This window comes from Marmota marmota, unplaced genomic scaffold (assembly GCF_001458135.2).
Source record: "Marmota marmota marmota unplaced genomic scaffold, marMar, whole genome shotgun sequence".
NCBI classification, from domain to species: Eukaryota; Metazoa; Chordata; class Mammalia; order Rodentia; family Sciuridae; genus Marmota; species Marmota marmota.
The window spans coordinates 52,835,504-52,846,973 of NW_025999968.1; the positions used below are offsets into that span (position 1 = coordinate 52,835,504).

The following is an 11,470-nucleotide window of genomic DNA, read 5'->3' on the forward strand; positions in this document are numbered from 1 at the left end:
AGGCTGAAAGGACGCAAAGACAAATAAGTAACAATATTGGGAGACAGGGCCTTGGAATGCTGGTCCCAGTTTCAGCCATTCTAGAGCTTTCTGTCACAGCAGAGTTGTACTAGATTTTCCTGTGAATCCCTCTAGCAATGAATTTCTAAAAGAAAAGGAACTTATTTATTAACCAGGGCTCCCATCTTATGTATCCCAGACAACACAAAATCTCAGAGGCTAACCCTGAAGAGGAAGCAGAGAGATGAAAATGCCCACTATGCAGTACCTGCCCACTCCAGGCTGGCTGCCACCACACCCCCACATAGCCACCTGGGCCTGTCTACATCCCCAGAACTTCTTCAAAGGCATTCCCCTCCCACTGAAAGAGGGCCATGTGCCTACTCTTCATTCCTACCCTGTGACCTCACAGGGCTGTTATTCCAGGAAGCAAACATCCTGGATCCTTCAGGGCTTGTTCTGTAAAACACTAAAATAGACTAAAACATATTTGGCAAAACTGCTCTCTGGCACAAGATTTTAACAATGCTTTTCTTGGCTGAAAGAATATACCCATGATCCTTTCTTCAGAAGACTTTAATAATTCCGTCCCAGGTGTTCAAATACACTCGTTAAAATACAGAAATTACTACCAGCATCTTTAATAACGAAATGGCCTGAACAAAAAGGAGGGGTAATGCAAAGATTCAAAAGATATTTAAAAGGACCTGAGGAACACATCAACCAAATACAACATGTGAATATTGTTTGAATCTCAATTTGAACTGCAAAGTATAAAAATATTTTGAGATGGTCAGGAAAATTCTAAGACAAACTGGGTTTTAGATGATGGTGAGAAATAATTAATGATAATAGGTGCAATAATGGTACTGTGGTTTCGTTTTTTAAAACGTCTTTTTCTGTTAGAGTACATGCTGAAATATTCATGATGAACTATGATTCACATCAGCATCTGTTATAATACGTACAGCCAAGCAAACTGAAAAGCTGGCTGAGCAACAAATAGTGCAAGGTGGATGACGCTGGCTGAAGCTGGAACACGGGGTTCCTTGTTCCTTTAATATCCCTCAGATTCCCTATATTGAGACAAAAATTAAATGTCTAGACACCATTTCCTACAGCATTCAAAACACTTAAGATACCTGATAGAGAAAATTACACAAGAGGTAAAAACACTTTCAACTTGACATTAACTCCCATTTTTGAGATCCTGAAGAGGTAAAATGACCTGCCCTGAGACCCTGAGATGAAACAGCTGGATACACCATCATCACGAAGGGAAGCCTTTGCTGATTTTCCCACATCATCTGTTCTTGGTGGGTGGCCTGGGTACTTACTTAATTCTTTTTTACTCAGATGGCTGGGATTGCTAAGGCCAAGAGAGACAGGGAAAAGGGGAGGGGTACCTGATGGATAACTACTGCCAAGCTTCCTGCCAGCCAAGACCAAAGAACAGCGAAATCTACTCTGGTGTGCAAATAGCACACACATTCTTTTTATGAGAAATGCATTTAAATGTCAGAAGCCATTACTCACTGAACGGAATTTGTCAACATGTTAATAAAGCACAGTATCCAAGAGACACTAAGACCTGGATGTTTTTCCCTCAGAGAATACCTTATTTGTAATTTTAGTAAAACCCTCAACATCAGGCCAATCCCACAGAGCCATAAAAGTACTTGATATTATTATTAACCCTTCAGTCTATTTCCTAGCAATGCAGAAACTTACTTTCTTTCTCTCTCTCTCCGCCCCCCCCCTCTTTCTTTCTTTCTTTACCAGGGATCGAACCCTGGGGTTCTCAGCCACTAAGCCACATACCCAGCCCTTTTTATATTTTGTTTTGAGGTGGGGGTCTCACTAAGATGCTTAGGGCCTCGCTAAGTTGCTGAGCTGCCTCTGAACTCATGATCCTCCTGACTCAGCTTCCCAAGCCACTGATATTACAGGTGCATGCCATAGCACCCAGCTAGAATTCCCAGAAAAACTGAGAGCACAAGCTAGCATGTGGTTACAGAGGAGAATTGTTCTAATGTGGTTCTCACCTTGGCAGATAGGAGTTGATACTTGTCTGCCTGCTCAGGAAGTGGAAGAAAGTCCCATGGGGCTGTGCACAACACTGACCTCACCAGCAAGACAGCCCACATGGCAAATGGAAAGAGGCACTGCCACAACTACAGGTGGCACATCAGGAGGTATCACAGAAATCCCAATGTGCTTTCTCCTCAAGAGCCTGTCCAAACCAAGTGACACTGCTAGAGCTACTGGGGAACTCCTAAAGACCAAGCATTCACACTCCCATTCTCTCAGGCACATCCATCCCTTACCCATAACAAGATTAAAATTGGGAGGCACAAGTCACTTACTAAAGAAAAATAAGAGCCCTCTTTGAGGATGTCACTGGCTTAGAGTTCCAAGGGTACTCTCCCAAGTGGATAGAACAGGAACAGGGGACTGGGGTATTCAGAAACCTCATAGCCTTGATGGACTGGGAGGTTATCTCATTTGCTTAGAATAGGAGACACTTGAGAACTAAGTCATCCTCACAGGCCACAAGCAAAGCATCACCAAGCCAACTTCCCCTCCCCCACAGCCCTGGAAGCTTCCTGAGATGTCCTACTTGTTTAGGCTCTGCTAAGGAGCTGGCCCCATCATCAGCGAGGGTGAGGCCTACCTTCCTCACAGACGGAGGCTGGCTGCTGCCAAAGGACAGCCTTCTCTTAAGTGCTTGGGGACTGAGACAAGAGGAGGAAAAATAAACTACCACAGCCCTCCAAAGAGAGGAGGAGCACAACCCTTGGGTTCTTACCTTTGAATCCCGCTTAGAAACGAGGGTGTACAAGGTCTTTTTATTCAAATCAAAATGGCTGCAGACATCTCTGGCAGCTTCGGGACCCTGGCTCACCATGGCAGCCATCAGGTTAAGACAGGCCCGAGCCAACCTGCACAGGGACAGAAAGCCAAGCATGTTAGGGGACAGAAACACAAGACAACTTCCTGAAGAAGCCAAGCATACAGCTGGCTGTGTGATTTGCTATCCCAAAACCAGAATAGAGGAAGATGTGCTCTTTCCTTTCTTCAAGTATAACAAAACTTCAAAAGCTAAAAAACTGAGAATGAGTTAGATTAAGAAACAAAGATGTAGCCGTACGCAGTGGTGCACACCTGTAATCCCAGTGGCTTGAGAGCCTGAGGCAGGAGGATAAAGAGTTCAGCAAAAGCGAGGTGCTAAGCAACTCTGTGAGACCCTGTCTCTAAATAAAATACAAAATTGGGCTGGGGAGGTGGCTCAGTGGTCGAGTTGCCCCTGAGTTCAATCCCCAGCACCAAAAAAAAAAAAAAAAAGAAAGAAAGAAAGAAAAAAACAAAGGTGAAAATTTATTTCTCAAGTAAACTATCATGTGACCAAGATACCACATTGCAGCCCATGTCTGGAACACAGGACCTTTCTCTAAAAGTGAGCACCTGGCTGCCTTTCTGCTTACTTATCCAAAACTGGTGGCTCAGTGAACACCCACTATGTGCGACGCACTGTTCTAGGGGGAAGGCAACGACATTTTATAAGATAGGCAAGGCCCTGCCCACATGCACCTTCCATTCCAGTGGAGGAAGGCAGTCAAGAGACAGATGTGGAATATTATGTCAACTGTACAGGTATTTATCATTATGCAGAAAACTAAAGCAGGCTGAAGGGGCAGGACAGTGGGTATGCCACTGGACATAGGATGGTCAACAAAGGCCCCACTGAGGTAACATTTCCACAAAGTGCTGTAGACAGAGATAGCCTGAGACTACCTGGGAAAAGAGTCAGTGAAGAAGGAACAGACTACGTAAGGCATGCTGGGCTGTGCCTGGGGCAGCAAGGAAGGCAGCGGGGCTGGAGGAGCAAAGGGCACCACCTCAACAGCTCAGAAATAGCTCAGCTCTCCTTAATGAGGGAAGGTAAAGGTCAAATGCACTCATTGGGAGCTGAACACAGACCAAACCCAAAGGCTAGTTGTTTGCCACACAGATATAGGCAACTTACCGATAACCTGAGGCATACAGGGACTCACAGATGAGCTTCATATGGTTGTTCATTAGCTTTTTCACAATGTTGGTGCCCACAATGTGAAAATGTGAAAGATCACTCGCTGTCCGCAATAATATGGCCTCAAAAACTTGAAATATTAACAGCATCTGCAAAGAAGAAATTACAACACTTATACATCATCTCATCTCTTTTCCTATTATACATACATGCTCCTCTTGTCTACGCCAGAATTACTTGCAGGCTTGAAACTTTCAATGTGCAGGGTCAGGCCTCCTCAGATCCTGAGCCAAAGATGGCAAAGGTAGCAGCTTATCAGGCTCACCTGCAAAGACCCAGGTTCTGGACTGGAAATACAAAATGGCTTGCTTACAATTACATGAAAAGAAACAACTCTAGCTGGGTGCAGTGGCGCATGCACCCAGCAGCTTGGGAGCCTGAGGCCAGAGGACTGCAAGTTCAAAGCCAGCCTCAGCAACTGTGAGGAGCTTTACTCAGTGAGACCCTTTCTCTAAATAAAATACAAAATACGGCTGGGGATGTGGCTCAGTGATAGAGTGCCCCTGAGTTCAATCCCTGGTACCACCCCCACTCCTACCTCCCAAAAAGAGAGAAAACTCTAAAAAGGATTGGGCCTCATCACTTTGAGAACATTCTGTTCCGTCTTTATAACAATAATCTTGAGACTTCAACAAATTCATAAATATCTCAAATTTTCAACCTCTTTGGAACCAAAAGATAATACCAATTCCACATGTCCTGAGACAGTGGTTAGCTGTTTTGCTTATATTAAAATAAGTCAGGTACATTCTGATTAAGAGTTTGTGATCCTACCTCTGAGAGTATTCACCAAATATTAATAATAAGTTAGTGATTCCAACTAAAATGCTTTCAAAGGTCATGAAGGTACTAGTGAATGTATTCCTATAGCACCAAGACAAACCTGTAGAAACATCATTCTTGTAGAAACGTGGCACTGTCTGAGATGTTTATATCATTATTTCATCAAATTTAACATCACAACATCATTAACTTTTTTTTTCTCTTCATCAAACCAGGTAAGAAACAACATACTTCATTTTCAGGCCGCTTCTCTCCACTCAGAAGCTGGAAAACTTCTGCACACTCAACAGATATCTTTATATACCCTTCCACGATATCATACTTGTCTTCTTGTGGTAGCTTCTTGGCAGCAGTGACAAATGCTTCCAAGGCTGAAATAAGAGTAATGTTCAAAGGTCAGCGAGGACAGTCTCCTCAGAAACAATCATAGCCACTACTGCAACCGCTTTCCCTGTCGTGATCCTCATGACCTACCTACACAGCCAGAGAAGCCACTGGAAATGTTATGGACTGAACTGTTCCCCCCGCCCAAATTCACATAATGTGGTCCTCCTACTAGATTGTATTTGGAGATGGAGCCTTTCAGGAGGTAATTAAGATTAAATGAGGTCATGGGATTGAGGCCTTCATCCCACAGGATTGGTGTCCTTGTAAGAAAAGTAAGAGATATCAGAAGGCTCTCTCTACATGTGATGACCACAGGAGGACCCAAAAAGAAGGCAACTGACTACAATCCAGGAGGAATCATCATCAGAAACAACCATCCTGGCACCTCAATCTCAGCTTTCAGGGTCCAGGCTGTGAGAAAATAAATAATTGCAGTTTAAGCCATGTACTTTATTTCAACTGCTCCAGTAGATGATCCATATGGACATTACAAAAACACTTGATGAATGAAGGCAGTACAGGAATAAACAAGCTGTGAGCTGACAGAATGCACAGGTTTCAATCCTGGCTCCAGCCAGCACTCTCACCTGGGCCTTCTAGCTTTCATTTCCTCACCTAACAGATGGCAACCTATGAGCTCTATGTCATGCCACTTCATTCTCACCATGACCCTTCACCCCATGAACTAGAACCATTTTAGAGATGAAAAAACTGAGGCCCTGGCCAAGGGTACTTAACTAAGAAGTGGCAGAACAAGACCTCAAATCCAGGCAGTCTTGCTCCCAAAACCATGTTCTTCCTTCAAAAGCTAGAGCTGACCTGTGCTGCTTTATGTGGGATGGAGTATATAGTGTACAGAGCCTGGGCCACTGCCAGCACCAGGAACTGCAGTGGGCCTTATTGCTCTTCAAAAGCCAAGAGGTATGACTCCTACTTGCATATTTCTCTATAAATTCACCCTAAAAATTCCCTTTAAGGGTCACATGAGCTCAATCCTCAGGTATCTGGAATTGACCCTATCCCTCTCCTTTAAGAAAATGCAAGAATGCAAGAGACAGCAAGGGCTGCTACTATATTCAGAAAGAACAGTAGTAATATTCATTCTTTTTTAAGGAATCATTTGCCAAACTCTAACATAAAACTCCAGACAGTATAGGCTATTCAAGAGTTGAAACTGCTGATCTATTACACCTGCCATCTCTGACCTCACCTTTCTATTTACCATCTACTGAGCACCCACCACATGCACTGGGCATTACAGTGGGTGCCTGGGAAGTGCTGGTGAACAACCTGGAAATGGCCTCTACTCACATGTACATACAATGCAGTAGCAGAGACCAACTTTCATTCCATGAATGTTTATTAACTACCTACCACAATCACTTAAATAGTCATGTTATACTTAAGTGCAATGAAGCAAAAAATCAAGGTATAATGAGGTTATAACTGGGGAACATGATTTAGAGTTGAGGGCTGGGAAGGTTTTCCCTGAAGCAGTAATGCTTAACCTGATAATGGCAAAAATGCATTGGAAGTTAGTGTTCCAGGATAAGGACATGCAAAGGCCCTGAGGCTGGAGAATACTGATGCTAGGCAAGTAGATGAGTAGGTGAGTGAGCGTGGCCTGAGATGAAGGCAGAGAAGAAAGCAAGGGTAGATGAGGTACCAGTAATGAGTCTGGATTTTACCCTAAGAACAGTGAGATGCCACAGAAGGAAGCCATGAGAGGAGTGACAACATCAGATTTGAAATTCTAAAACATCATTTACCTCCTGCATGTAGAAAGGGCTGTAGGGAAGCGAGGGTAGAAAAGAGACCAACCCTGGGCAGCTTTAGCCACAGTCCAATAGGTACTGAAGGTGCCTGGACTAGAATGATGGTGGAGAAAGAGGGGAGCTGATGGACTCCAGGGCCACTCAGAAGGAGAGCTGCCAAGGCCGGGGGTTGGAATGAGGCACAAGGAGGGTTCGGCTAGGAACATCCAAATGATCAGAACTATCTTTAATGTATAGAGAACACAGAAGCAATGTGAGTCTAGAGAGCTCCAAAGTTTAATCTTTTGTGTACTCGTATTTCAGTATGATCTTTTCTATCAGCAGTGAAATATGGGGCACAAACTTTCCAAGGAACTGGCTTGAAGCAGAACCCTTCTTGATCTAGGATCATCCCTGATGATCCACTGAGCACCCTTTACCAATCACCTGCAGCTTTTTCCTGTACCATTCGAAAGAAGTATAAATAGAAATTGTCCCTCAAGCCTATATGGAAAGAAAATCCTCCAATATGCATCCTTCAATTCTACTTCCCTGATCTTCCAGAAATTATCTCAGAGGAAGCTGAAAGCATATCAAAAAGGGGAGGAGAGAATCAAAGGAAGAGACTAGATTCAAACATAAATCTAAAGCAGTTTTGCACAAGGGATTCATGCTTTCACCCACTGACTTTCAGCTTTGCAGTATCTTTCAGCTACTTCCTTTACAACCATCACCTGTCAATCCAGTTGTCTTCTGACACCTGCTCAATTGATGCAGCTCATGAATGACATGGTACTCTCTGAGCCAGACAATAAAATATGGATATAGTAGCTAAACACATCTTGTGCCAGAAGGGCTCTTGTTTCTGTCCCCTTCTATAGCCCTTTTGAAAAGCCATGTCCTTGGAGGAATCTTCTTCCATCTCACAAATTAGTTCCAAGGCCGTTAGGTACCCTCAGACACCATGCATAGCTCCTTTGGAATTATATATATATATGTGATTTTATTGATTATCTGCTTTCTCACTTGACTGTAAGACACACAATGGCAAGGCCTGTGGCAGATTTTTATTCACCACCATTTTATCTCAACCCTAACAAACACTGGACCCTAATAAAAAACTGAAAGGCTAAATGAATGAAATGTATTAGTATGTGTTCCTGGCAGGCATCAAAAGTTTAAAAACAGAATCCATAGGAGAAAAATTAGAAGTTGAAGATATGCTGACCATAGATTTAGTAATTTCTTTAATGTGGAAGAAATACCGCCACTGTTTCCACTTGGCAACACATTCAATTGTGTTTCTTTATTCCTAACCTCCATACTTTCTAAAGAATTGCAAGTAGTTGTTAAGTGTGGTTACACTTTACAAACAGTAAGATTAAGTTACAGAATGTGCTCCATCTCAGTCACTGACCCAATCCTGGCAACTGACAAGTAGTTATGGTGGTTTCTCATAGCTTGCACATGTGTTATCAGGTCATCCTAAGTGTTGAAGGATCACAGCCATTGAAAATGGCGCTAACGGCCCAAGGAAATACCAAACTGTCTTACTGAACTGGCCTGAACCAAGTAGAAACCCTATAAACATTTTCTGTGTGTGAATGGGGATGCTTGATTTACTTTCCTGATAATTGAAACAAGGAGATTTTAGAGTTGGCTGATGGTTCTGCCCAGGCAAGGGAAATGGGCAACAGCATGAAACTGTCAAAACCAAGTGAGGCAGCGCCGTTGTTGTCGCTGACAGCCCAGGGCAATGAAATGCAGCACTCAGTCCTGGAGCTGCTCTGGCCCGCCGGGGACCCTGGACGCACAGTCACAGGAGTCTCAGTGTCCTTCAAAACCAGAAGCTTGGCTCTGACCCTCAGTGACCCGCAGAAACGGCAGGCTGTGTCTGACCGTGTCTAGACAGTGGCAGGAAGGCCACCTCGCAAGCACGCGCTCGCTGCCCGGGGCCTGCCGCCCGGCACTCACCCGGCCCCGCGCCCTGCGGATCCCTCAGCCGAGTCTTGAACTGCACGCCCGTGAGCTCTTCAGTGCGGGCCCGCTTGGCTGCTCCCGCAGCGGAAGCCGCGCCGCCCTGGCCGCCTGAGGCTTTCCTCTTGGAGACCCCCATGGCCGAGACGGTACCGGTGCGACGGAAAGCACGCACCTCAGGCCTCCAGGCGAGAGGACTCCCGCAGAAAACAGGCACGCTCCCGAACCCACACGTGAGAGGGACGGGGCGGGGCTAGCGGAAGAGGCGGGGCCCGGAATGGGAGATCAGCGGAAGGGGCGTGGTAAGGGGGGGAGAGCCGGGTCAGTGGGAGGAGCTTGCTGAGGGGCGGGGCTCGCTAAGGGGCCGGGGCAGGCCGTTAGCCAGAGCCCGGGTTTCGTTGGTACCTGAGGTCGCAGTGGGCTGGCTTGGGGCTGGAGGCAGGCCCGCAGGCCACGACACCCCGCCCGGCTGTGGCGGGTTAGGGCCTACTGGGGCCCTCCTTTGGCCCCGGGCGGCGCTCTCCCGTTGCCTAACAGAAAGACCTCCCAGGTCCTTCGGGGACCGCTGCGACACCTGCCTCCGCGCGTCCCAGCAGCCCGAGTTCAGCTCTTGACTTGAGGGCGCCCTAAAGATGACGCTTAAAGCACTTGCCTTGCGCGCACTGGGATTCTATACTTTGCCTGTTGGGGGTCCCGCGGGTTGGCCAGGGTGGATTTTCCCGGGTTAGATGCCAGGCGGGCTTGCTGCTGGGAAATCCTTCCTCGGGAACCAGGACCCAGGGATGTGCCCCTAACTCCGACCCCATCGTCTGTCCCCACCAGAACCAGACAGGCTTGTCTAGCAGGAAGTCGCCTTGATTAACCTCCACCCCACTCTTGCCCAGACTGATGGGAGTGTGCGCGCTCTTTCGGCTGTGTAAGATGCACGGGGAGGATCAAATGAAGTAACTTGTGTGAAAACCTTCAGTGGGCAGCATCTAAGTTTCCCTCATTCAAATGAAGATAGTAAAGCCAGCCATACCCAGTCCTGCCTGCACAGCAAATGATGCAATGTTTGTAAAACTGCTTTGACAGGAATAAAGTCTGTTTTTGCAAACCGTTATTGACTTGTGTACTCTGCATTAAATATGCTGAAATAAAATTAAAGGAAAAATGCATAAGTAAAAATTGGCAAGTGCATTTTGTATAACACAACCTCATCAATACTATCTAAATAAATCATAATTATTAGGACAGTAATTCCTGGAATTCTCTGTCCTGTCTTCTAGTGTGAAAAAATACCATCTTGTTTTTTGTAAGCAAGAGTGTTTTAAGCTCCTGAGGATGTGGCTCTTTGTGACCTGCTAGAGAAAAAGCACATGGTATTGCCTCTGACCCTAGGCCTAGGAAGACTAGGAAATGCACCTGTGGAAGTGCCAATGTCATATGGGGGAAGTCAGACAGAGGGAGACACCCCAGCACATTTGAAAAAAAAAAAGTAGCGATATTGAGAAATGTTCCAAGTTCAGACTATAAAGGGCAACACTTACTAATGAAGACAGACTTCTAACTAATGGTCACACTAGTCCTCCTCTCTGGTTAATTGGCTGCCACAAAATTTGTTTTCTGCCAGTGTGAGCCCACCCAAAGAGGCAGCAGGAAGGCGCAGGACACAGGCAAAAGCTGAATTCAGTTTCCATCTCTGTGGACCTGGGGCAAATTACTATCTCTTGGGGCTGGTTTGCTTTACAAAGAATTAGATAGAGTAGGGAACCTGCCAGGATTTTCCAGTTCCTAAGTGGAACCAGGACTCATCTAGCACCAAATTAAAGAAATGGAAGTTGGCAGTGCCTATCCCATCCTTTGCCAGAGACATACCTGATGTCAGGTAATGGATCAGAAGTATAGATGGATGCTCAACAGACTCAGGCCAATACCCTAAGTCACTGGTGCCAGGTCACTAACCCCTTGTTCAGATACAGACTTCAACAACCAACCTTCAGATAGTGATTTAGCTTTCCATACAAAATACCTGCATTGTTTGTCCTCAAGTCTGTTCTGGCCTGTTGAACATTGAGCATTACAGCTCCTAGGACCTTCTAAGCTGGCATCCTCCTCAGGGACATTCTCTCTGAAACTCTTTGGACAAACCTCAAGTGTCTCACTTCATATGGACTCTTCTTGTTCACCCCTCTGTCTATTCTCTTACTTTTTATTTTCCTTTGCTTCCCTTTTCACCTACTGGTGATATGGAATATTCTTTGTCAAACTCCTTCACCAAAATATGCACTAATGTGTCTAATGACACAAACAAAGGTCAAGGCTCCATTCCCACTATATAAAATGCACATCACAGGGCACATCATAGGGTTCAATAACTGATGAATAAATAAATGTCTATATAGATATGAATGTGAATGAATGCATAGACCTAAGTCTTGAGCTAGGTTAATGTCAGTCGATTCTAAAATAGCAGGTTGATTTATTGGAATTCGATCGA

The 11,470-nt window shown here is 45.3% G+C and overlaps 1 protein-coding gene across 2 annotated transcripts in view; it reads right to left on the reverse strand.

The window, feature by feature from the left end:
- Urb1 (URB1 ribosome biogenesis homolog) overlaps window positions 1-9,260 on the reverse strand; it is a 69,368-nt gene extending 60,108 nt beyond the window's left edge. Inside the window, exons 1-4 of one of the 2 annotated variants that reach the window (XM_015478693.2) lie at window positions 8,989-9,260; window positions 5,105-5,244; window positions 4,028-4,179; window positions 2,810-2,942 (exon numbers count right to left, since the gene is read on the reverse strand). In XM_015478693.2, the coding sequence (XP_015334179.1) occupies window positions 2,810-2,942; window positions 4,028-4,179; window positions 5,105-5,244; window positions 8,989-9,130 (567 nt within the window). In that variant the 5' untranslated portion in view covers window positions 9,131-9,260. Of the gene's footprint in view, window positions 1-2,809; window positions 2,943-4,027; window positions 4,180-4,973; window positions 5,245-8,988 lie in introns of those variants that run through there. The other variant, XM_048803567.1, reaches the window with a different exon arrangement.
- Between the last annotated feature and the right edge of the window lie 2,210 nt (window positions 9,261-11,470).